Genomic DNA, 27250 nt, shown 5'->3' on the forward strand with positions numbered 1-27250 from the left:
GAATTTAACTAGTTATTTTATACTTTCAACTGCAGCTTCACTGTTTCTCATCTCGTCTGTTCTGCTGACAGAGGCTTTGTGTTTTCATCTGGCTTTCCATGGTCCCTTGGTTGCGCCTAACCAGCCCTCACTGTTTGTATCCGTGTGTTTGTGTGGTCAGTAGAAGTGATGAAAAGGAGCTTCTCACTGCAGGGGTGGCTGTGGTTTAAAAAAAAGGCTGTTACTGAAGACGAGGATGACAAAAAAACGTCTTTGCTACTTTGTCAGCCTTTTGTGTTTACTGACCGACCATGTGGGCCACTTTGTCCAGAGTTGTGGAAGGTTGACGGTTTACGGGATTAGTGTTCTCTGGGAAATCTCCCCTTTCCCTGCTGTGTCTCACAAGCAGGGATAATTGACTGTTGGGGGGTGGGGGGCAATGTGTCTGGAATAACAGAAGAGAGTAGAATCGAATGGTTCGCATACAGTCGGATTAGCCTGCAGAATGTATAGCTGGCAGCTGGTTGTCTGCTCATCTATAGTTTGTGTTTTCAGTGTGTGTGTGTTGAATCAAGTCCCGTGTTGTTCAGCTAGCTGCTGAAACCTGCGCAAACCTACACATTCCTGTTAAATCAGGTTTAGAGCACTTTCATTTACGCACTAATCACATTTTCAGTTTGAATACTGGAATTCCCCCGTTTATACCAAAGCATGCAGGTCGACTCTGGAATAAATACAAAAGTACAAACTTAATGACAGTGGTATTGATAAAACGGACTCTGTGAGGAGCAAGTGAAGCCAGGCCAGTGTATGAACAAGTGTGTGCGTGTTCTTACAGGATAGAGTGTGTTTAGAGCCCACTGAGACACACACACACACACACACTCACAGTGAAACAGGGAGGTCTTTGTGCATCTAGCCTGCAGAGCTACTCTGGACTGCAGAGTGTCAGATAAAGTGAAGATGTAGGAAAACAGATAAAGTGTTGAATATATATAGCAGTAGTTAAAATAACCTTGAACCCCCCCCGGACCCCCCACAATGGAGCGATTTTGGAATTCCTGAATATGAAACACTGAACATTTTGCAGTTCACGTCTCTTGGATTTCATAACCAAGTCTATATTCGTTCCAAGCATACTGCACAACTTGTATACATCCTAATGCCTGTAAAATATGCAGCCGCCCACACAAACTGAGTGGGCGCTTCTACAAAGGGTAATACGGTAGATGTGCTACATGTTTACAGACATCCCCATTGGAACAGAGAGGCACAGTGGAGGCTTGCCCAATATCCTCACAGCAGCCCACTCAGGAGAGAGGAAGGGAAGGAGATACAAAGAGAGAGAGAGAGAGAGAGAGAGAGAGAGAGAGAGAGAGAGTAACCATCCTTCTCTCTAATGCTGCATTTGACTTTTTCTTTTTCCTCACACTGGACTTCACACTTTCTCTCTCTGGAATTTCAGCAACGCAGTTGCTTCAGAATTATTTTTGCTTTTAACTAAAAGTCACAAACAATGTTAGGTTTTAGATAGGAATTGAAAGTCAGTTGTCGTATCTGTGGAGATGTTTTGAGGGAATATGTCAAGTCAGAAATCCGAAGGCTTGATATTTCACTGACATGGCTCGTGGAATTGAGTCCTTGGTGTCTCTAAACCCATTTTGCTCCATGGATTCAGGACAGGGAGGACCCTCTGACAACTGCAAGTTCTGGCTGTTGGACCTGGGTAGGTGCCTCGATCATGTGTAACACATGAGAAATGGCAAAATGTGTAGAACGCAAGTCATTTTATCAGGGTAGGTTTTGTTTGATGAAACGTGCAATGCTGTATTTGCTTGTTATGTGAAGATGACATTGCAACATTTTTAGTACTATACGATGGAAAAAGACTGAAAATTGAAACAGAAAAATGGCAGAAGTGATAAGTTGCTCCAGTTTTGGTATTATTGAGAGTTCATCTTATCATGTTCAATGTGTGACACTTTTTTTTATTGGCAGTTTGGGCTTGTTTTGTTGTTGATTCTACGTAAGCTATTTTCAAATGGGGCTTAATGCAGAGGGCATTCACTCATCAAGTGTGGATTATGTTGTGGCATTATGGCAGTGAAAGTAATTTGGCGAATGCACCGTTATGTGATGGGATATTAAATGGATTGAAATTGCATCGACAAGATTATATCTTTGTGCCTATGTGTATGTCAGGTCAGGCGGGTGCTGCACAGATGGGCAGAGCGTGTTATTGTATACCCCAGGGACAAAAGACAATAACGAGGTCAAATAGTAGAGAATAGAATAGAATAGAATTCACAATCCTTCTTCTGTTGAATGTTTTCACAGTGGTCCATCATATACAGTATGATAATACATTAAAATAAATATATATATATATCAGACTAATTTTACCAGAATATGTAGCGGGTGGTCTCTAAACTCTCCCACATCTCCCATCCCAACTCCACGCCCTCCTGTACTACGGCTGTTGGTGGCAAGCCCTCTCCAGCATTGTCTACATTTTTCCAGAACAGCTAGCCAAAACCCCCCCCCCCGGAGATTTCTCACACGCTGCACCTCCACCCCTTAAAGAAATCATCCAACCACACTGACCGATGTTTGTGTGTGTTTGTATCACTTCACTCCTGGGGAAGATCAGACCACACGAAAGATGCTCCCCTGGTGACACCTCTGGAATCCCAGGCATGCTTCTGTGGAGCTGCGCAGACTTTTGGGATCGCTCCATTTGTTCAACGGCCCCCTCCCTTCCCTCCTATTCTTAGAGACATGCACTCACACAAAGTTGTAAATCTAGCACGTCCTTTGCAGTAGCGTGAACGAGCGGTGACTGAATTATGATAGCGTGTGTCGGTAGATAAATTAGCAAACATCTGAAGATGCAGTGGGGAGCATCTGGTGGACTCTTAGTGGGTCTCTTGGGTTCAACTGAGAGGATGCTATTAAAGTATATGTTGCATGTATGTACATGCATGCATATGCACATATAGTTTGTGTACCCTGTGCCAAACCCTAATGATACATGAAGATAATACAAGTGTATGACTCCAGTGATCATCACAGTCGTCTCAGCAGTGTGATGCTCTAATGAGTACACGTTTTGAAGCCTGTTGAAGGCAAATTACAGATTATTGTCTGAAAATGATGTTGACTAGATGATAAAGATAAGAGATGTATCGCCACGGTAGATGTTTACAGAAGATCCTGACATAAATGATCATAATAGGGTTTTGTTTCATTAAGTTTAGTCTCTTGCAACTTTGGGAAAATGACCATGCATTTATTGTTTTTACATTTGGGAATTCTGCATTCGTAATTACCAGATGGGAGTGATGAGAGCAGATGCAATTTCCGTGTTTTCATGACGTACGTTTTGTAGCAGCAAGATTGAAGAGTCTTTAAGAATCAGGTCTTAATAAATGCAGTTTTACTTCAGTTAATTGGTCTAAAAGCATGGATTATTTTCCATGAATGTAACTCTTTATATAATAACAAATGAGGAGGACTCTTAGCTCGAGTCACCCCTGCAAAAAAACAGTGTCCCCAATTTTTTGTTTCCCATGAGCGCGAGCCTGACCAGCTGTTCCTGAGGTGACACGCTGCAGGGCAAAGGTCAAAGGTCATGCCCTCTGTGTGTGTGCATGTGTGTCATTGGGGTTATTTTCTACTGAGGAGGAATGTGTCAATGTCGCTGACCCCATGTTTCATCTATTTACACCCCTGTTAGCACGACCTCTTCAGTCTAATCAGAGCACATAGATAGCACCAGATGCTTAGCTAACTGTCAAAATGTAAACATTTTATGACACGTGAAGGACAAGAGGTGGAATTATTTACTTTTTTAATGTTTTTTTGCAAAAAGTACCACATTAGCCATCACGGTTCAATTCCATGCCCATTTTTTCACATTGCAGAATAGAGTAGTGAATATTTATGGAGTTCTAATTTTAATATTGGCAACCTATTGATGCGTTATCCTCTTACAACTGGAAAGACATTGATCTCAGTTTTGCATTTTGTATTTGAGTATTTGAAGGACATTCAAAGAAATAAAAGTAATTGTTTCTCCCCAGAAACCCAATGGGTGTGAGTTGACAGTGTAAAATATTTGTCTGCTTAACTTGCCCCGCAGCTTTTGATGTAATAGCTAAGACGTACTTGCTAACAGCATGGTTATATGTTAGGTTACGACCTCAGTGTGTCTCCAGGAAACACGGTCTGTTTGCTCTACATGAGAAGTCCTGACTCCGTGTCTGGCTCTCTGGTTCATTCCCTTTAAAAGCACAAGTTTCCACTTTGGTGTTAAGTGATGAATTATGTACGCAAGTAGGTGTGTGCTGTGGCTCGTCAATGTTGTCTGCCGGTTATAATAAAAATAGCAGAAAGGGGCCTTGTTTACATTACAAAATAACAGTTACAGTTATTTATCTAAAGTATTCAGGACTTTAAAAACCTTAATAATTCAAAAGCCTCTTCAGCACCTGTACTTTTGGCTCTTAGTACTTGTATGCATAATAGATAAAATCTAGGGCTGTCAATCGATTCAAATATTTAATCACAATTACTTGCATGATTGTCCATTGTTAATCAGGATTAATCGCAAAATAATCGCACACTTTTTATCTGATCAAAATGTACCTTAAAGGGAGATTTGTTAAGTATTTAATACTCTTATCAACATGGGAGTGGGCAAATATGCTGCTTTATGCGAATGTATGTGTATATTTATTATTGTAAATCAATTTACAACACAAAACAGAACACAGAAACCCTCACAGGTACTGTATTTAGCATAAAAAAATATGCAAAGTGGGCATGTCTGTAAAGGGGAGACTCGTGGGTACCCATAGAACCCATTTTCATTCACATATCTTGAGGTCAGAAGTCAAGGGACCCCTTTGAAAATGGCCATGCCAGTTTTTCCTCGCCAACATTTAGCGTAAGTTCTGAGCGTTATTTATCCTCCTTTGCGACAAGTTAGTACGGCCAATGGATTCCCTAGGTTTTCTAGTTTCATATCATAACAGTATCTTCACTCTAGCTTTAACCTAAACTAAACTGAGCCCACAACAACCTAAAAATTGCAAGTTCCCTTCATGCGTTAAGGAAATTAGTGTCGTTAAAACAAATTTGTGTTGACGCGTTATTATCGCGTTAACTTTGACAGCCCTAATAAAAATGTGCTTGTGTTATCTACTGAAGTAACAATATGCAGAACTCACTCATAAAGGAAGGTTTTAATAGTCCTAGACCAGCAATAGCTAATGTTAAGGCATTTTGCATAATCAGAATTCCAGCCTGAAGTAGGCTCCATGATTGTACCCATGACTAAAACATTCCAGGGTAGTATCGTCACCAACAGTTGTCTGGTTTTCATTTGGTACTGCAGGGGATATGGTGGAGGCAGGTTAAGCACACAGCTTTCCTAAATTCTATACAAAACAATGAGGTTGCATGTAAAGATTTGTGACAACAAAAGGGATTATCTTCCATCAAATTGTTCCCCCTAGCAAGACGGACCACCGCTGCACAACTCCTTTTTTTTTTGTGATCAATTTTTTATTGGTATTTAAGCAAAATGATATAGGGTTGCACAACTCCTATCATCTTTTTACAGTATCCATCTGACTTTCTGTCTGGTAAAAAAATAAATTGCAGTATAAAAAGATGTGTTCTCACCTGCTCTGCGTTGACTTATTCACATTATCGTTCGCCTGACTCATTGCTAAGAAAATCTTGCACGTGGCAACTCAATTATTGCAGAATCAGTGAAAGATTGTGACTATTATTGCTCAGGTTATCCTGTAGATATCTCCAAATGACCCGGGCTTTGTCAGAGTGAGCTGGTGAGAGAGGAGTCTCGGATAAAATGGCTTTAGAGTCTTAATGGTGCGGGAGATGCTTGTTATTCTGGGAACCATGTTTTCTTCTTCTTCTTCTTCTTCTTCCCTTGCATGCGATGTGAGAACACATGCTTCGTATCAGCCGAGCGCAGTAAAAAATAAGTCTCCCAGAGGCTGAATGACTGACACGCACGTTCACATGCAGATGCGTCCATTCAGGCTGTGTGAAATTGTCCAATGAGGGAAGGCCGAATTTCCACACCTGCCATTCATGAGAGCCTTTCAGCTCGGTCACGTGGTTTAATCTTTAGCAGCTGCATGTTTTTAACCACTTTAATGGCTTAATGATGGAGAGGCTGAAGCCTGAATCTCTCAAACCTTTTACTCTTTAGTCAAGCTGCTGCACAGGATCCTAAAATATACATCATTTAGTTAATATATTTCACAAAAACGTTAAAAAATCTCATTGTATTATTTTCTACATGCTTTGAAGCTCAACAAATCATGATGTGATGCAATAGGAGGAGAGTTTCGTCCTTGACTGAACTCCAGCCCCCATAGAAAGGCACTTGTTTTTGCAGTCATGTGCTAATCTGCACTATGAGAACATCATCTCCTGAGATCTTCCTGCACCAAGAAATCATTTTCTGATTTAGTTTAGCTCTGATCAGCTTTGCATTTAAAGTGATAGACAAAACATCAGTTTAGGAGGGTATTCAGAGGCTTTTAATGATGTGTCCCAGTCCCAGTTTTTGATAGATATTAAGAGGTACTCTCCTCATCCTTGGGTGAAGTTCTTCGTCATATCTGGGGGTTATTTTTCTTTACTCTCTTGTATTGGCAGCAGAGTAAGGAATACTCTTAAATCATGCTGTTACCTTTTGTTGAACTGCAAGGTCTTACAGGAGGTCTTGTCCAGGGAATGCTGTGTGTGTTGTCGGTCAGATAGCTTGTTAAGCCAGTCAAGAGGGTTCATTTGCAGCATTTTTGATGATGGTGAAGAAAACTAATGAGCGGATGTCGGGGTAATGGAGGAGAAAAGGGGGTTACAGGCTAAAGATTGGAAGGAGAACCGGAGTGAATGAGCAGACAGGTGGATATCTTTGAAGTAGTCAGACAAAGCCTCTAGCTTCCTTTTATCCTGTATTATTTGTTCATGGCTCCATCATTAGTTGAAGAGGAGCTTTCCTCCTACAGATTCCCTAAGGCGCTGCCATCACTGTGAGGAGGAGGCCAGCCTGCCTACTGCACATAACACGTACAAACCCTGTACAAACAAACAAAAGCACACATTTGTTATCATATACTGCGTCTTTCTTCAGTGTTCTCTCACTATGTGCAAACTCGGTTGTTTATGGTTTGTTACAGATGGAAATATGAATAGACATAAAAATATAGGACTGTTTTTACAAGCATTTGGGATGTAAACAAACTTTTTTAAAGCACCAGACAACATGAATCAAATGGTTTAGTTGTTGTCTAGTGTTAGTGTCTGAATTGAAAGACCTGTCAATCAATGTAAGACTAATGGCAAGTTCCGATCTTGTATTTTGAATTTTTGGCGAGATGACCCTTTTGTGTACATTTGGCTCACGGATTACGCCTCTATACTTTTAATTATATCATTATCGACCTTTTCTTTCTTTTCATCCTTAGACACCTTGTCTGTATCCAGTAACGACGCCCTACAACCAGGCTCTAGCCAAACCCTGGGTCCTCACAGCTCGCCAGGCCCCAAACGTCCCGGCAACACCTTGAGGAAGTGGCTGACCAGCCCCGTGCGACGGCTGAGCTCCGGCAAAGGCGACGGCCACGTCAAGAAGCTTGCCCACAAGCACAAGAAGAACCGCGACGGCACGAGGAAGAACATGGAAACGATGGCCGGCTCGCAGAAGGACTCCGACGACAGCGCCGCCACGCCGCAGGACGAAACCCTGGAGGAAGTAAGAACAGATAAAGCAGTGGATAACTGATCACAACTGTCAAAAACACAGTTTTTACTAGTGATGTTACGTGATGTGCCGAGGCTTCGGAGCGCGTGTCGAGTAATCCAGGAAGTTTTCCACAATGCGCGTATCGAGGCTTGTATCGTTTTAGACCAATGACGTCATTGATGACGTCCGAAGCCTCGCTGCCCGGCCATACCACGTGACTTGTTCAGGAAGTGGTTCAGATCTTCACCGATCTTCACTGGTTGAACCAATACCACTTTCCAGAAGTTAAATTATTACCACTCCTGCCATTATTATATTATATTACACTATAGTACAATACAATTATTGACCAAAGGATGGTTTACATACATTAGATGCATTACTCCAATTACAGTTTATTATACATGTATGTTATATACTCGTACTATACTTACTAGAAAATAGACATTATGTTATATATTATATAGATATAAATGGATAACATGGTAATATATATTTTTTTTCATTGTTTATAGTCATTCCCAACAGCCTTTACTGATGCAAAATACAGCATATCACAGATCACATGGTTAAGATCATATCTGCCTGTTTACACTCTTTGACCACCAGGTGGTTTGGTGAGCACATGAACCCTCGAGAAATGAACCTTTTTCCGAACCTATTTGCTGGAAAGCTTCAATGCTTCATGAAGCTTCAGCTTGCATTCACTAGTTTTTACAATCATTATTCTCTCTCTCTCTCTCTCTCCAGCGTATGCGTAACGAGGGGCTGAGCAGTGGCACCCTGTCCAAGTCTTCGTCATCAGGCATGCAGAGCTGCGGTGAGGAGGAAGGAGAGGAGGGGGCCGACGCTGTCCCTCTACCTCCCCCTATGGCCATCCAGCAACACAGCCTGCTGCAGCCTGACTCCCAGGACGACAAGGTTGGTCACACGGGGCAATCTAAATACATAATACTGTATGCATAACTATACATGGTCACAGACAGTCTCATGCAGAAAACTCAATGCATAAAAAGACCCAAGACACATGTGGGTTGTGTTTTGCATTGAAGCGTAACCAGAACCAAATAGATTCATGTGTTTTCACACAGTATTTAAAATGGGCCAAACATGCTTTTGCTTCATCAGCAATATGACGGCACATAAATACAGATGTTGTTTACTTTAAATGGGGGGAGGGTTGTATATGTAAATATAAGATGACATAGATAAGTGCAGGCACAAACAAAATAGATTGCTCTTCACAGGAAGATGCCTATTGAACATTTAGAAATTTTAAACTTAGATTTGTAAATATAAAGAAATATATATATATATTGTTCTTTTCAAAATTGATAATTTCTTAACTATTTTAGCCACATTAATCTTAATTTAAGCAGCCAGATTTCTGTGTTTGGTTCCACATAGAGGTCGACACAAAGCTTACCATCACACAACTAAACTTTTATTTTGCCACTAATAATAACCTTTCTTTTTTTCTCTTATTTTCTTGATGGTTGCATGTCCCTCCCTCCAGCATTACGTTGACTTCTGTTCTGCTTCTCTTCTTTCCCAGTTCCCCTATCTCTCCATGTAAAACCACTTCATCATCTCCGCCTCTTTATAGAACTTTTTTCTCGCCTTTTTGTTTTCTTACTCTCACCAACTAACTTCCATGCCCGTGGAGTGTAATTGTTCTGCTGTTGCTGATGTGAATACTCCATTCACGTGTTGCTGCAGTGGTCAGGTGTTTTGTGGGACTAAATGGGGAATTCCCATTAAGTCTGGTTTTGAACAAGGGGAATCCTTTGCCTGCCACTATGCCTCAGACTGGGCTCTGTCGCAGACGCAAACGTTCCTTCCAATGGAGTATTGAGCAACACTGTTTGCTGTATATACGTTGTTTGACTAATCATGGTGCTCGTGCTTGAAGAGCAGTCCAATCCCAGAGCTTGCCCTTGACCTAAACCCAACTAATAACTGTAAACCCTGTTTCCCCGAGACCAGTCTGTGATTGGCTCCAACTTGCCCCATAGTTAACCCTCTTATTAGGGCGATCACACCCACCAAGTCCTTATTTGGGCATGTGGAATATCGGGGTCCAAACTCAACAATGGTGAGCCTGATCACATACAGTAGCCATTGAGAATGTAAGACTCCTGTACGCATGCAGCTCTGCCAAGTTTTACTTTTATCTATCGTGTTTATACCTTAACCGTTAACTTTCTTCCACTTTCTCTCCTTTTTTCCAGTCCGCATCTCGTCTGTCCGCTCGTCCCAACAGTTCAGAGACACCCAGTGCTGCTGAACTGGTCAGTGCCATCGAAGAGCTGGTGAAGAGCAAGATGGTGAGATAAAAAATCCTAAACAAAACTCACAAGTACACTCAAATGTGGCACGCAAGAACAATTCTGATAGATTGATGTACAAGCACATGCACACTTTTTGGTGTTGTTTACAGAGAATGGCATCATGGTCTACTAGTCATCTGTCAGGCTTGTGACTCACTATGCCAGCTGTCCACTGTTCCAACAAATGGGCATTGCACTCTGGCCAATATCCCCAACACACGCATGCCCACTGGCTTACATACAGTATGGACACATACCAAAGTAAAGACAATACAGTTAAATGAATCATGGTGTCCAAAAGATGAGATCACATACTGTAAATATTCTTTCAGCCTGTTTTTTTTTAGCTCATTGACAGTTCTTTCTATCTTTTCATCCCTGTTTTCCCCCCTTTGTTCCTCCTCTCCTCGCCTCCGTCCTCCTCTTTCCTCAGTCGCTGGAGGATCGTCCCAGTTCTCTGTCAGTAGAGCAAGGCGACAGCAGCTCTCCCTCCCTCAACCCCTCCGACAACTCCCTCCTCTCCTCTTCCTCACCCATCGACGAGGTGGAAGAGCGCAAGTCTGGCTTCTTCAAGAGGAGACAGTGAGTTACGAGCCTGTGTCGTGTTAGAGTTTCGATAAACAAAAGCTGCTCGAAGTTCAATCAGTTAATCACGTTTGTCTTCATTTGTGTGCTTATATGGAACATTTCTGATGTTCATCCACAGCTGAGTGCATTACATTTGTATTACACGGTGACAATTTCTGCTTTGTGTCTCTCAGTTATGTGCTTCTGGAGCTGGTGGAGACTGAGAGAGACTATGTCAGAGATCTGGGATCAGTGGTGGAGGTAAAAACAGATATTGCAGTATCTTAACATGAGCTTTCAAGAGATTGCTTTTTGGTCGGTGTTTGCTGTATGTTTTACAAATGAGTCCACTTTCCTCCCCTCAGGGCTACATGAGCAGGATGAAAGAGGAAGGAGTTCCAGATGACATGAGAGGAAAAGACAAGATCGTCTTTGGAAACATCCACCAGATCTATGACTGGCACAAAGAGTATGTCTTCTCCAGTTAACATGCCCTACAAAATCCCATTACAAATGTTGTATTAGCTGTCCCAGCGTGAAGACGGACAACATAAAATAGAAATACAGGCAGTATCATGTTCCTTGGCAGGTTAAATCATGTGTTTCTCTCGTGATTGGTTCACAGTCTTTTCCTGGGAGAGCTTGAGAAGTGTTTGGAGGATCCTGACAGGTTGGCTCCTTTATTCGTCAAACAGGTGAGAAACCTACATTTTATTGAATTTAAAAAGAAAGAGTAAAGAAATGATATTGTCTAAGCTGTCGTATTTTTTCTCACTTCTAAAAGCTACCTTTGTTTCTGTTTTGTTTTGTTTGCAGGAGCGGAGGCTACACATGTACATCGTCTACTGCCAGAACAAACCTAAATCTGAGCACATTGTGTCAGAGTACATTGACACTTACTTTGAAGTAAGATTATTTTTACACCTACACCAAGCCTACAGAATGTTCTCTCTCTACGTTGTATTGTCCAGGTGATTTCAGTATAGAGATCATAATGTTTGTATCTTTCATCAGGACCTCAAGCAGCGACTGGGCCACAGGTTGCAGATCACTGACCTGCTGATCAAACCCGTCCAACGTATCATGAAGTACCAGTTACTACTGAAGGTAAATCCACCGTAGTGTTCTTACTTTGCATGCTGCATTCAGGCTAAGTAAAAGTACTTTTCATATTGGACATATTGATCAACAACATTTTTCTATACATTTTACCTCTTTCACAGGATCTTCACAAAATTACTAAGAAGGCTGGAGCGGATACGACTGAGCTGGAGGTAATGTGATGCCCTAGGTTGCAAAGTTAAAGTGATGATGTACAATAAATTATTGCTTACGCTAAGAAGTTTCTTTTACTCTCATGTCCTATTACAGAAAGCTGTGGAGGTGATGTGTGTGGTTCCCAAGCGCTGCAATGACATGATGAATGTTGGGCGCCTTCAAGGCTTCGATGTAAGACTGCTCTTTATCCTCTCAGAAGTTTGTGTGTGTGTGTGTGTGTGTGTGTGTGTGTGTGTGTGTGTGTGTGTGTGTGTGTGTGTGTGTGTGTGTGTGTGTGTGTGTGTGTGTGTGTGTGTGTGTGTCTGTGTCTGTCTGTCTGTGTGTGTGCGCTTGGACAACTATACTGAATTAAATAAGGTATCAATGTAAATAGTTTATAATCTGCAGAAATCAATTTCTAATTTCAGTGAACTGCCACTAGATGTCAGTGTGCCCTCATTTTTGCAGATATGTTAAAGTACTGAAGGTAGTTTGTGTGGTATTAGACATTGCTTTTGTTTGTTTTTTTCTCTTGCCTATACCAAATTTGAGTTATGAAAATATTTATTTAAGTTTAGTTAGTTATAAAAAACATCCTTCCTGATTTCCTTTGTCTCTGCTCTCCCTCTTTCTTCAGGGTAAAATTGTGGCACAGGGCAGATTGCTCCTCCAAGACACCTTCATGGTGTCAGACCAGGATGGAGGACTTCTGTCCAGGATGAAAGAGAGGAGAGTCTTCCTGTTTGAGCAGATTGTCATCTTCAGCGAACCCATAGACAAAAAGAAGGGCTTCTCTTCTCCTGGCTACCTCTTCAAGAACAACATCAAGGTGAGTGCAAGCTCAATCAAATCGCAGACAGATACAGTTAGAGCAAAATACAAGCCTCCGACAATTGGTAAAATGACGCTGTGTATGTTTATGCATGTTCACGTAATATAGATTGTACTGTAGCTTCCTAATCACAACATCTCCCCTTTGCCATTTTAATCTGCCACTCTTCCTCTTCCAGGTGAGCTGGTTGGGTTTAGAAGAAAATGCAGACGACCCCTGCAAGTTCACGCTCACCTCCAGATCATCGAGTGGCACCCTGGAGAGGTACACCCTCCATTCGATGAGCCCTGGAGTCAGTCAAGTCTGGGTGCACCAGGTCAGCCAGATACTGGAGAACCAGCGCAATTTCCTTAATGGTAAGAGAATGACGTGCATATTACTGTCCATGCAAAATGACAAGCTTACACCAAAATGATGTTGGACTTTGTCCTTTAGTGGGAATGTGCACATATTTTCAGGATTGTACTAGAACTTTTTCAACCTAGCGGAATTAAATCTCCAGTGTTTTCTTAAGGTTTTCTGTTTTTACTCAAATATGCTATTGTGACATGACTCGAATCTCGCCCCTCATCCTCTCCCACAGCTCTGACATCCCCCATAGAGTACCAGAGGAACCACGTAGGTGGTGGCGGGCCGGGCGGTCCACCCAGCAGTAGCAGCGGTAGTACTGGAGGCCTGCCAGGAGGCAGCAGCCCCAACAGTACCTCCAACATGGGAGGGGGAGGTGGCGGCGGCGGCTCTGGAGGATCAGGGAGCAGCTCCTCTTCTCTGTGCGGTCCTCGCTCCCGACCCTCCCGCATCCCCCAGCCATCCTCACGCCTCCCCCAGCCCGTCCACCACCACCATCCCCCGGGCCCTGAGGGGCCCGACAGATCAGCAGGTATGTGGTCACCCTGCCACCCTCAGTCCCTCCCCTCTAACCCCTACTCAGACACCACCACCAATGGAGAGGTGTTAGCCTCAGAGGTCCCTATGATGAGGATGCTGGATAGTCCTCATGGAAGTAACAGTAATAACAGTAACAGGGCATCAGACAGCATGGAAGGCAGTGTCAAACCGGGTCTGGGGGGCTATGAAGAAACCCAGAAACATCAAACAGCTGCTATACCACAGATGGTCGTGGCTCCTCTGAATTTGCCCCTAAAAAACCCTCGAGTTGGGAAGGTTTCTCCTCTGATTTCACCTCAGTCCCCTGGAGGTGGAGGAAAGGAAGCAGTTGTCCCCTCCAGCCCAGCTCATAAAGGCAACGCCTTCTGGGCTATGGTCCCGGCTATGCCTCCCTCTCCCGCCAGCCGGCCTGGTTCCTTCTCCTACCCCAGTGACAGTGGTGGTGGAGGGGACTCTTTGGGCAGAGGAAGCCACGGGACGCCCTCTCATCACCGCCACTCCACCCACAGTAAGGACATAGACCGCATGAGCACCTGCTCCTCCACCAGCGAGCAGTCCATACACTCCACCCAGAGTAACGGGGTAAGAAGCCAAGTCGAGGCCCAGGCTTTAGTGAGGCCTAAAGCCACTCACTAGTCACTAACCCACCCTCACTGACTGACTGGCTGTCTCGTCAGTCACCCTGCTGCTGGCTCTGAGAATGGCTTGTACATGCAACGACTACCACACTGGAGATTAACGGCTATCTGAGTGCACTAACTTCACCGACAGTGTGTGTGAGAGAGAATTTTCTGGCTCTCCCAGAATGTACTAACAGTGTGGATCTGACTCGGAGCACCTGTTGTATCTGCTTTCTTGGACTCTCTGAGCTTCAGTATGTGTTTGCTTCTCTACTGCAGCTAATAGTGACTAACAAATTGTTTAAAAAAACACCATTTCTCTTCGATCTTTTTCACTCATACTTCCACAGGAATATTCTCATGCGATAATCAGTGGTCAAAACTTTGTCACAGATGAGGAGCTCTTTCACATATTACCTACTTCCTGTAATGGTTAGGCTTGAGACTACACCAGCTGCTGTTTGCTTCACTTCAACCTGCTCTGTCTCTCTTCAAGCTGATAGTGTCTTCTGCATTTCTTCGTGGAAATAGTTTTTTTTTTTACCTCAACTTCACTCTGTCCTTGGGGCGTCAAAGTTCTTTATTTCAGCATCCGACCTGAGGATCATAACTTCTGCTTTACATCTTATCAGAACATGACTACTGTTTTATGAAATTACTTGTCAGTCATCGCTGCGTAGATGAAAACAATTGCTTTAACCATATCTGTACATAGTAAAAATCATTTTTCAAAGCTTCCTGCATGCATCAAGAATAATAGCAAGGTCATTTGTGTGCATTACCGTCAATCAAATCCTGCATTTGATTGGTGTGAAAATACTGATACAATTCTGTACTTCCCCTTTTCAGGAATAAATGTGCATGTGTGTATTTCAATGTATATGTGTGTGTGTGTGTGTGTGTGTGTGGTTTGCGTGCGTGTGCAGTCTCACATTGTGCTTTGTTTAAACACGTGTTTAAGTCTAAAGTTGCACAATCTTCTTCTCCGACAGAGTGAAAGCAGTAGCAGCAGCAGTGTGTCCACCATGTTGGTGACCCAGGACTATGTGGCAGTGAAGGAGGATGAGATCAGTGTGGTGCAGGGTGAGGTGGTCCAAATGCTAGCCAGCAACCAGCAAAACATGTTCCTAGTGTACCGGGCCTCCAATGAGCACTGCCCTGCCGCTGAGGGCTGGATCCCTGGCTATGTATTAGGACATACTTCATCCTCCGTCACACCCGAAACACCTGAAGGAACCATTAAGTAAGAATACGAGACATTTCTCCTGTTCCTCAGACAAATACAAGCAGGTGCAAATTTGTTATTATGTAAGAATAGTATAGAAACTGAGATTTCTCGCTTCTGTTTTTGTTTGCTTTAGAAAATCATTATCATGGCATACAGCACTCCGTATCCGCCGAAAGTCTGAGAAGAGAGACAAGGACGGCAGGAAGCTGGAGAACGGCTACCGCAAGTCTCAGGACGGCCTGGCCAACAAAGTCTCTGTCAAGGTAGAGAGTGTGAAGATATGTTTTTTTTTACAAACCCAATTAATTTGCTCTTTACATTTAAGTTTGTGCAAGAAATCTAATTCTGTCCTTACATTTTCATTACAGCTTCTAAATCCCAACTTCATCCATGATGGTACGTACACATTGTTGCTTTTGACCAAGGAGTCGATGGGCTGTCACTTTGAAACTTGTAACTTTTAACATATATAGTAAGCTGTCGATTGATTCAAATATTTAATCGTGGGAGTGGACAAATATACTTGCTTTATGCAAATGTATGTATATATTTATTATTGGAAATTAATTAACAACACAAAACAGTGATAAATATTGTCCAGGTACTGCATTTAGCATAAAATATGCTCGAACCCTAACATAGCAAACTGCAGCCCATCAGACAACAACAGCTGTCAGTGTGTCAGTGTGCTGACTTGACTATGACTTGCCCCAAACTGCATGTGATTATCATAAAGTGGGCATGTCTGTAAAGGGGAGACTCGTGGGTACCCATAGAACCCATTTACATTCACATATCTTTAGGTCAGAGGTCAAGGGACCTCTTTGAAAATGGTCATGACAGTTTTTCCTAGCCAAAACCTAACGTAAGTTTGGAGCGTTATTTAGCCTTCTTCCCAACAAACTAGTATGACATGGTTGACACCAATGGATTCCTTAGGTTTTCGCTACAGCCCATTACAACCTAAAAATTGCAAGTTGTGTTGCGTTAAAGAAATTAGATTAGGCATTAAAACAAATTAGCGTTGACACGTTATTATTGCGTTAACTTTGACAGCTGATTTATGGTTCCTCTCTCTCATCATCTTTGTCCTCTATTCTTTCTCTCCAGCTCCTCCAGAGTTCCTCATCCCTGTCAGCGATGTAGCATGTGAGGGTGGCGACAGCGTCACTCTGAGGTGTAAAGTGTGTGGTCGACCCCGGGCCACCGTCACTTGGCGGGGACCTGACAACAACACTCTGAGCAACAACGGACACTACAGCATCACTTGCAGGTGACAGCATATATCTTGACTTGAATTTGAAGTGAATGAAGCATCGGGTTCGTGGGATATGAAGCCTTAATTCTAAGAAATATAAAACGCTACTGTACATTTGGCGTCATGTGCAATTCACAAAGTTGCATCTTGTTTGATGGTTTATCTCTCCTTTTCTTCCTTCTCTCTACAGCGAGACAGGAGAGGCAGCTCTCCGTATCCTGGGAGTGTCTGTAGAGGACAGTGGTGTGTACACCTGTGTTGCCACAAATGTAGCAGGCTCCGTCATCTCCTCCGCCAGCCTCAGAGTCTCAGGTGAGAGTCCTGTCATGGTAGAAACTATTCATTTGCCAGTGAGCTACCTGGAATTTTTCTGTAAAGCTTAATTATTGGGTTCTAACATCACTTCGGTTTTGAACCACTAAAACTGTACATATTTATTTGAACTTTAATTTATGTCAAACAAAAAACAAAAAGTCCTGCTTACAGTACATTAAATGGGTGTGCTTGCTTTGAAAAGCATACTCCTGTTTAGTGTACTTAATCCAGTCTTAATGTGTCCTCAGGAACCCCTGATGATGGCAGTGAAGTCCTCTGGAAAAGCAGCTTTGAGTCTCACTACACAGAAATCGCTGAACTCGGAAGGTAAGAATGTACCGATACCTCCCCCTTTTATTTGAACTCTTATTGAGTGCGTTCACACGGACATGAGTATCATGTTTATGATCGGGTTTTTGGAAATATCCTTTTTCTTTGTTTGATCAAATCCGGGATAAGCCTCATAATCGGTAAACACACTCACTGTTTGGCTGCCATGTGGTGTTCCTTGACCACATCAAAGCTAATAAACTCTCAATATTACTGACATTACCAGTGACATTAATATTAGTAGTTAGGTAATTGAACCAACGGTATTTGGATGAGAAGGAATTTAAATGTCTTTAAACTGCAATACCTGCTATCTTATGACATAGACTTATCTGACAAAATCAAATACATGTATCATCCCCAAATGATTTTGCCTGTTCAATCCAGTCCAGTCAAATACAATATAGATACAATAAATGTTAACCCTCCTGTTGTCTTCCCGTCGACCATGCAACTTTTGTCTTCCCGGGTCAAAATTTACCTGGTTTTGTTTGACTGTTTTCAAGGCATACACTATAAATTCTGTATTACACCTTTTTGGCCAACTTCATTCCAATTTATTACCACAAGTTTTACACTTTTTTTTTTCAATTAGGGTTGATAAACCTAATTTCCGTGAAATTTTACCTATTTTTTGAGTAAAAAAAGCAGAAATTATGTGTGTGGCACATTGCACCACCGGGTCAAAATTGACCCGGGAAGACAACAGTGCTATAAAATTGAATAAAATACCCATAATGCAACGAAAGTAGTGGTCATTATTATTTTTTTGCATAAACCGTAATGGGGAACCACCCATGTAATTTTGGGGCAATTACGTGAAAGAAATCCATATTTATGATAAAATGAAGTTTGAAAACGGGTCAAATTTGACACGAGGTCAACAGGAGGATTAAGGGAGAACGTTAAAGGATGGTTGTCACAATTTGAAACAGGTAAAAGACTCACTGAAGGATTTGAAAGTGTACCTGAGATCCTGACTAACATAAATGTAACATTATATTAAATAGGTATTCATATATTCTTCTAAACCTAATCATTTCCTCTCCCCAGGGGCCGCTTCTCAGTGACTAAGCGGTGTGACCAGAAGGGGAGTAAACGGACAATTGCAGCAAAACACATAAACAAGAAGCTGCTGCGTCGAGAGCAGGTGCTGCAGGAGGTCCGACTCCTACAGGCTGTGGACCATCCCAACCTGGTCAGGCTGCTGGACACGTATGAGACGGCCAACAGCTACGTACTTGTACAAGAGATGTAAGTACAGTTGTGTTTTCCCTGTAGCTGTTGTGACTGCTCGTTGTTTTAAAAAATAGAAATTATGAATTTCAAGTGACATACAAATGCATTATGTGTTTCTGTTTTCAGGGCAGACCAGGGACGTTTCCTGGACTACATCGTGAGCTGGGGCAACCTGACGGAGGAGAAGGTGGCTCTCTACCTCAGAGATATTCTTGAAGCTGTCCACTACCTGCACAGCTGGAGGATAGCACACCTCGATCTCAAAGTAAATACATATTCTGACATCAGTGTAAAGAATTAGTAGATTAATAGATTAGTTGATTAACACATTAATTGGCAGGTGTTTTGATTATCAATAATTTAAGTATTTTTTAAGCAAAAAAATGCTAAAATGATCTGGTTCTAGCTTCTTAAATGTGCACATTTTCTGTTTTTATTTCTCTAATGTGATAGCAAAATGAATATCTTTGGATTTTTGACTGTAAGTTAATATTTTAAGACATGCGCATGGGCTCTAGGAACTAGGTTTTACAAATTGGTCACTGTAAAGAAACCTCTTTGATGCATAAATTGTAGGGCTGTCAATCGATTAAAATATTTAATCGCAATTAATCGCATGATTGTCCATAACATGGCAAACTGCAGCCCAACAGGCAACAACAGCTGTCAGTGTGTCAGTGTGCTGACTTGACTATGACTTGACTCAAACTGCATGTGATTATCATAAAGTGTGCATGTCTGTAAAGAGGAGACTCGTGCGTACCCATAGAACCCATTTACATTCACATATCTGGAGGTCAGAGGTCAAGGGACCCCTTTGAAAGCTAGTATGACATGGTTGGGACCAATGGATTCCTTGGTTCTAGTTTCACATGATGTCAGTATTTTCACTCTAGTTTTAAAACTGATGGTGTTAATGCGTTAAAGAAACTAGTGGTGTTAAAACAAATTTGCATCAACGTGTGATTCTCACATTAACTTTGACAGCCCTAATAAACTGTAGCCTCATGTGGGTTTTTTTTATTTTAATTTAAGTGTCACAAGAATGAACAAACCACCCCCACAGTCTAGCCCAGTGGATGTGCTGGTGTTAAGAACGATGTTTCTGTGGCTCTAATGTTCATGCCTAAAGTTTCCTCTCCTCCCGCAGCCAGAGAACATAATGGTGGAACATGCGTCTTCCCAGCCAGTGCTCAAGCTGACAGACTTTGGTGATGCCGTTCAGCTGAATCCTCCCTCCTTCTACATCCATCCTCTCCTGGGCAGCCCAGAGTTCTCTGCTCCTGAGCTGATCCTGGGTCAGCCTGCCTCGCTGATGTCTGACCTCTGGAGCTTAGGTCTGTAACTAAGCACAAGTAGTTTTGTAACTTGTATATAACATCAGAGGAATTTAGAAATACATAGTCATGCAGGTGACTTGTTACACACATGCCATTATTTCCTGTTGCTAACTAATTGACTGACCGATTTATTGATCTATCTGCTGGATGATTTACAGGGGTGGTGACCTACGTTGTACTAAGCGGCGCCTCTCCCTTCCTGGATGAGAGTTTGGAGGAGACGTGTCTGAACATCTGTCGCCTGGACTTTAGCTTCCCTGAGGACTACTTCCAGGGTGTGAGCCCAGCTGCCAGGGACTTTGTCTGCCTGCTGCTCCAGGGCGAGCCGGAGCGACGGCCTTCTGCGGCGTCCTGCCTGCAGGAGCCGTGGCTCCAGCCTCGAGGTGCAATAAACACTGGCCACGCCACCTTAAATCACACGCTGCCACCATCCCAGAATCATCACATCTCACATCTGGACACCTCCAGACTCATTTCCTTCATCGAGAGACGGAAACACCAGAACGACGTTCGGCCCATTGGCACCATTAAGGCCTTCCTTCACAGCCGCCTGCTCAACCACATCTAACCAAACAGGTCACTAGGGAGATGTGACAGCAACATGTACTGTAAACACCTGTTCCTGCATTGTTGTGGTATAGAAGGAATTCCTACCTGTCCAGCACACTATGGAGGATGCGTAACAAGTTAACTTTGTTCAGTTGAGCTGTGCTACTGAGAGGACCACCAGCAACATTTCCACAATGATCACCTTTTCCTTCACTAAGCCACAAAAGTCCTGCTGCTGCTGACTGACCGACCTCTGCTGATAAACCCTTTGACTCTCCCCAACTCCCCTCCTTAACCTTGGCATATTGTCATTATGCCTGCACAACAAATGAACTGTTGGAATCCGTTTGAGATTTCAAACCTCGACTTAGCAGGGAGAGAAAACCAAGCTTTCTCAACAAGCTTCCTCAGCAAGTTTGAGCAAGTCTTGCGTTTCGGACAGTGTTGAAACAGAGGAAATAGAATACTGTATAATAAGAGTAATTCAGGCTGCTTTCGGTTGAACACAAGAAAATGTTTTTTTTTGTAACGAGAGATTACTTTTTGTAAATGAAACCATGTACAGCGAGGAAACAGAGAACTGTCTTTATTCATACCTTTTGGAAAACAAAGGTGAGTTAGTAAGTAGAAAGAAAACACGAGAAGTGAGATGTGTGAACAAAGTGGCACCCATCAGCAGGGTCCACTCACTCTATAACACGATGAAGACCAAAACCACGTTTTCCAGAAACACATTATAGTTACATTCAGTGCAATAGTGCAGTTTGCTTATCTTTATGCCCCCCGTTCAGTTTGAAAGGTGAAATCATTTCAGTTTGTGACACTTAAGAGAAACTAAATTAACTTGAACAAGCGTTAAAGCTATTCGGCAAAGCTTCTCAGATTTTTACCTGCATCCGCCTTATTTGTAAATAACGTATTCCTGCCTTTCATTCTCATTTTGAAGAATTTGTCTCAAACGAACAAAAGCTATTTTCATTTGCCGAGTATTAGTGCAGATGTTGAGGTAAGTCACTCCCCGCGGACCCTCAGCAGCTGAATTCTCACTATGAACAAACCGCTACTAGAAATGCACTCGTATTTTGCATCAATTCCCATGTGCAATGTTGCAGCTTTAACATTTATGCAACTATTTATGAAGACTTTGTGTTGTAGCCGTATTCTTAAAAAGGCATGTACGTACCTGGTACTGCGATAGATGTCTGTATTGTGTTAACTCTTATGTATTAAGTTCAGTATTAATATCTGCAAAACCCCCAGACAAGAGGAGGGGTTTTGGGAAATAATGTATAAAAATGTGTATCTATAAAATATAGGCACTTATGCTTTCATTTTGTCATTATTATTATTTTCCGTAACAATACCAAAGTTGACTTTGCTTTTCTTTTCCTGCTAAAATGTGTGTGTTTTTCTTTTTTTATGATTTTTCATGTTAAGTTATAACAGACCACACTGAACCAGGACATGTGAGTGTTTCCATAGGTTCAGTCTGGCTTTATTTATTCTTATTGTAATAAGAAATTGTTTGGTGGATTCTTGCTGAAAAAAAACTAATATTTCACTCGTCTTTTTTCAAGCTGTGCACAAAGTGGTTTTGCTGTGTGAGTTTGTTTGGCTTTTGTAGGTAGATGCTGGTGTATGTCGCTAAATTTTTTTTTTTTTAAGCATCTCAGTTTGACGTCACGAGACAGACTTGGTTGACATGTTAACCAAGCTGGAAAATGTCTCATTGTGGCCCGTTCACCACAGACTTTAAATTAAAGGAGAATGCATTAAACCTTTTCGGACACACACAAATCTTGTACCACCAATAGTTCAACTGTATCCCCTTTGATAAATATCATTCAGCATTAACAGGTTTCTGCCATGAAAAGGTCTCTTCCAGTTATTTTCATTTGAATGAGTTGATGTCTTTTTGGTTACGAAGTTGTTGAAAACTTCTTTTTTTTTTTTTTAAAGTGCCAGTTGAGGGAATCGACCTAGAGAGATGGGTGGGACTAAAAACGTGCATTGTTTCTTATTTTATTTGAAGGTTGTAAGAGTTACTGTCTGATTTGATGTTAAAGAAGTCAATACCATGTTGAGTTCAATGGTTTCTTGTTGGTCTGTACAGTCTAAGTCTCTCATTTTGTGTCATTTTTATTTATTGGTGTGGATCTAGGTTTCCCAAAATCATCCTGTTAATCAGTTTATCGAATTCTCTTAAAGCCTATTCATGGGAGAGCATGATCTACTGTAAGTAATAAAATGCCTTTGGGAAACCCAGCTTATACATGATGTAAAGATGTACAGAGAGGGTCGGGCAGTTTGCCCACACCCAGGATGTAAACCTCATAACTATGTCATATTTTAAATACACATAGAACATGACTGCAGCAATGTCATTTTGAATGTCTTATTATGACTTATTTTTAATTTTGCATGTATATTTCTCTGTACAGAAGATTGTGTTTACATGTTACTAAGTGTTGTAAATATTTTATTTTGTCTTCTGTTATTTTGCCATTAAACGTACAAGGAACAACTGTTGTCTCTGAAACCTTGTGTGCACGTACAGTACAGTATACCGGCGTTCACCCACACGTGAAAATGTAGCTTGTCTTGAAAGTAGTATTATTCATTCAGTGTTTCCCATAACCTTTGAGGGATGGAAGGCGACGCGATGCTGTATTCCGGGCACGAGTAGAAGGCAGGGAAAAACCCTGAACATTCAAAATGAAAACAGCATAAAGGTGTGAGACATAAAGGCTTATTTTACACTGAATATTTGTTTTCATTTCAAACTAGAACACCGTAAGAAAAGCACCATCAGCTTCACATGTGGTTTAATATCTTTTAATACACAGGTGAGCATGATGAATTTGATATGGAGACAAAGGAGGGGAAAACCTATTGTTTGCAAAGGTGAAAAGCAAGGTGATAAAGGTGATGTGTGCATTAATACTGAGCGTGTGTACAGTTTGTACTCTGATTAAGATTGTGTCTGAGATAACCCGTAAAAAAGAAGCAGAGCGGATGTTGCTGATCTTATCTGTCCTCTGCAGATGCTGCTACTGTGCATGAATCAGTAGGCCGTACAATTCCCCCACCTCCTTAATCCATTTCTAATGTCAGCTTCTCATGTTTTCATAGAATAAAACCAAGAAGTTACCAGAAAGACAGTCATTAGGCTTTTATATACAATCATTTTCATCATTATGATTGTGTTGTTTGAAGAAACCACAAAAAAATGTGTTAGTAAGAAGTCATTTATTGTGAAGTTGTAGTCTCGTAAATTCAACAGATTCAAATATTTACAAAATTCAAGCTTTGTTTTTTACATAAACTAACAGCTGATCTGCCAATTTACCAGTTCACCTGCAGTACCTGCGTCTCTGCACGCGATTAAACACAATACTGTGTTTGTGCACGAGGTGTGAAATGACACCTTTTTATCAGGTGTGACATATATGTTGTTTTTCTCAGCGACAGCAGCAGTAAATATTTTGCATGAAACCACAGAGGATATGTTTGTCACGGTCTCTAAATCTCATGCAAGAGCTGTCAAAAGGAGCAGCAGGTACTCGATGCTGAGGACTGAATCAAGGTTAAAATAAATAGATATAAAAGTGCTGTGTGCTGAGGTAGCAGGCTGGCTTCAGAAAGTGGCTGTCCTTTCATATTAAGATAGCTCTCTGATTGGCTGACTCACACGGAAGTGGGAACGAGTGAGAAGGAGAGAAATGGATATGTGGAGATATATATACAGTATATATATGCTTGTTGAAACAGGCTCCTGGTGATAAAGTTGTTTTGGAAGCAGTTCTAGCTGCTACACATCAAATGTAACCTTCAACTGATTTACAATATATATAGAATACTTTATTGTCTACTTTTTGCATACAAAAGGCAAATATTTGTCTTTGGTTTGCATGTGCAAAAACTGCTATTAAAAAGGGCACATTAAAACACAACATCACATCCAGACAGGACACATTAAAACACATTAACATAAAAACACAATACACCAATAGAAGCTACATTAAGTGTAATAGTGTGATGCATCCTGGCACAGTGCGTTTTATGTGATGGTTTACAAGTTTGGTTTGGCCCACTAACAAATGCTGCATGACATTTCTATTATTGGCTATATGATTTTCAATATTTCCCCTTTTGTGAGAAAAGGGGCCGCTTCTGGGTATCCTTTTGTCTCCGTCCCCCACTGAATACATCATTCACTCATACGTCGAAAGCTCTTTTCATGGTTTTAACAAGTGAAACCCTGAGTTGACTCAACAAGTTACCAAGTCATGTACGCCTATGACCATTAGTGAGAGGGATTTTCTCAATACTCTCTGAGAAATACTTAGAAAGTCAATCTCTGAAGGGAAAATGGGGGTGATTTTCACATACACAATCAGATTGTGTGAACAGTCATGGACTGGAAGGTTATTATCAAAAACATGTACAGTGCGTCCAATGTGTAACCAGGTTCTGCAAGACCACTAGATGGCACTAAAGAGCTGATTTAATGGTTTAATGATCACACACAGGAAACAATTTGTCAAACATCAAGTTGCATGGTTGATTAAAGTAGCAGCAGTGAGGTTAATAGTAGCCTACATATAGTACAATAGTAGTGAGGAGAGAATATCTCACATTATGGAAAACAAAATAAACATACCACACAGTTTCCATTGTTAGATTAACAAATAATAAACAAAAAATAATTCACCTCCTTACAGCACCCTTCACCCTTCGAGAGTATCAGTAGATGGAAAATAAATTGCTCAAGTCTCTCACACTCGTTTTTTAGGCATTTTAGTTGATGAAAAATTAAATTGGAAAAAACATACATTTTATTTGTAATAAAACTGTGAAGTCACTAGGAATCATCAGCAAACTAAGAAGTTTCGTAAATGTTTCTTGTTTATTAACCTTATATTATTCCATGATTTATCCTTATCTGATTTACGGTAATATTGTTTGGGCAAATACATACCCCTCCAATCTTCATAAACTTTATTTGTTGCAAAAACTATTTGTAAGATTGGCAACTTTGTCAAACTGTAAGGTGGCTTCTTGCTCACTGATCAGGAAACTGAACATTCTTTCAGTTTATTACATAAATATTCATCAGATATATGTGTTTATATATAAATATATGTTCTTGCCTTCTTCTTTACCATCATCGTTTAGCAACTACTTTAAATCTAATTCTCAAATTCATTCACATAATACTAGACAGGTTAGTCATCTTCACCTGCGTTTTAACAAAACAAAACATGGCCAGTACTCCCTCAGATATCGTGGTGTACAAATATGGAACACCAAAATACATGTAATCAAGAGCTCGTTATCCTTAGAACATTTTAAAAGGAAATTATCATCACATTTAATTAATGATGTCTAATTATCTTTTGATATGTTTAGATATAATTTATTTTCTTCTATATTGTTTCTTGTAAGTATTTCATTGTTTTTATTGGATTGTCTTCCACTGTTTGGTTAGGTTTTTCTGCACTTTTTGTGTACTTCTTGTTGTTGTTTAACTTTTGTTGTATTTTTAAAATTATGTTAGTTTAGATCTTTCTTCCTTTTTTGTTATTGTGTTTTTTTCTCCTGGCGTTGGGGGGAGGCCCTTTGTATAAGCCTGTAAGGCTTCTTGACCTCTCCTGACACATTTCTTGTTTGTTTTTTTAATTGACTGGATTTTGTGAAGTTTTATATATGTGCAAATAAATAAATAAAATAAAATAAATAAATTCATCATAAGTGAAGTACTTTAGCTGGCACCTCATCTTGGCTTGCATCAAATCTCCCAGCTTGTCTGTTTGCTTGGCTATAAGCTGAAATAGTCTATTTGCCACTTGAACAGTTCAGGGTAAGTCCCTACACTCCTTTCATATTGGAGATTTTCAGAAGTGTTGACACTTTTCTTAGAGTGGAAAGAAGAGTTATTCAAATTAAGTTAAGTATCTTACTTTCTACTCTTTTATACTATTGCAAAGCATGCAGTTTTGGATGACTTAGCCAAAGCGTTCTTAAAGGTCCCATATCGTGCTCATTTTCAGGTTCGTACTTGTATTTTGTGTTTCTACTAGAACATGTTTACATGCTTTAATCTTAAAAAAACAACTTTATTTTCCTCATACTGTCTGCCTGAATATACCTGTATTTACCCTCTGTCTGAAATGCTCCGTTTTAGTGCATTTCAATGGAATTGCAAAGGAATTGCGTTGCTAGGCAACAGTTTGGGTCCATGTTTACTTCCTGTCAGCTGATGTTATTTACATACACTGCAACAGGAAATAAACTGGGGATATATTTAGAATGTTTATGTTTAAAACCGTGTAATGGTGTAAATATTGTATATTCGTGAAATCACAAATGGACAGAAATCCTAAGGGCTTGTTTCAAAAGCACAATTTCTGAATACGGGCTGTGTGTATTTCTCTGTATATTGAGTGTTTTGATAGTTTAACAGTATTTATAAAGCACTTAAACCTGCTTTATAATATAAAAGACCTGAAAATCTCACTTTTTACAATATGGGACCTTTAACATAAATTGCAACTAGAGGTATCTCAAATAATGTTATTCCTTTCAGAGTTCCATTATCAGCAAGATATATTATAGACTACTGTACGACTCTGGGAAAATATTTTGAGATCTCTCAGTTTTAAAATCTTGTTAAAAAGTAGTTTGTTGAGTGTGTTGTTTTTTTAAACCTGCCTTGCCTGACTTGGAGAT

General features: G+C 40.9%; 1 protein-coding gene across 6 annotated transcripts in view; it reads left to right on the forward strand.

The window, feature by feature from the left end:
• The window catches only part of triob (trio Rho guanine nucleotide exchange factor b), a 128765-nt gene extending 105721 nt beyond the window's left edge, over nucleotides 1-23044 (forward strand). For 4 of the 6 annotated variants that reach the window (XM_074654232.1, XM_074654233.1, XM_074654234.1 and 1 more), the window contains 23 exons: nucleotides 7488-7774; nucleotides 8516-8686; nucleotides 9997-10092; nucleotides 10529-10677; nucleotides 10857-10923; nucleotides 11028-11131; nucleotides 11288-11357; nucleotides 11479-11568; nucleotides 11677-11769; nucleotides 11886-11936; nucleotides 12034-12111; nucleotides 12557-12748; nucleotides 12930-13107; nucleotides 13335-14221; nucleotides 15252-15502; nucleotides 15621-15883; nucleotides 16598-16760; nucleotides 16936-17057; nucleotides 17309-17387; nucleotides 18444-18644; nucleotides 18756-18894; nucleotides 19780-19966; nucleotides 20128-23044. In XM_074654232.1, coding sequence (XP_074510333.1) covers nucleotides 7488-7774; nucleotides 8516-8686; nucleotides 9997-10092; nucleotides 10529-10677; nucleotides 10857-10923; nucleotides 11028-11131; nucleotides 11288-11357; nucleotides 11479-11568; nucleotides 11677-11769; nucleotides 11886-11936; nucleotides 12034-12111; nucleotides 12557-12748; nucleotides 12930-13107; nucleotides 13335-14221; nucleotides 15252-15502; nucleotides 15621-15883; nucleotides 16598-16760; nucleotides 16936-17057; nucleotides 17309-17387; nucleotides 18444-18644; nucleotides 18756-18894; nucleotides 19780-19966; nucleotides 20128-20537 — 4328 coding nt within the window. In that variant the 3' untranslated portion in view covers nucleotides 20538-23044. Of the gene's footprint in view, nucleotides 1-7487; nucleotides 7775-8515; nucleotides 8687-9996; nucleotides 10093-10528; nucleotides 10678-10856; nucleotides 10924-11027; nucleotides 11132-11287; nucleotides 11358-11478; nucleotides 11569-11676; nucleotides 11770-11885; nucleotides 11937-12033; nucleotides 12112-12556; nucleotides 12749-12929; nucleotides 13108-13334; nucleotides 14222-15251; nucleotides 15503-15620; nucleotides 15884-16597; nucleotides 16761-16935; nucleotides 17058-17308; nucleotides 17388-18443; nucleotides 18645-18755; nucleotides 18895-19779; nucleotides 19967-20127 lie in introns of those variants that run through there. The other 2 variants (XM_074654235.1, XM_074654237.1) reach the window with 2 other exon arrangements.
• The last annotated feature ends 4206 nt before the right edge of the window (nucleotides 23045-27250 follow it).

Source organism: Sebastes fasciatus, chromosome 12 (genome assembly GCF_043250625.1).
Source record: "Sebastes fasciatus isolate fSebFas1 chromosome 12, fSebFas1.pri, whole genome shotgun sequence".
NCBI classification, from domain to species: domain Eukaryota; kingdom Metazoa; phylum Chordata; class Actinopteri; order Perciformes; family Sebastidae; genus Sebastes; species Sebastes fasciatus.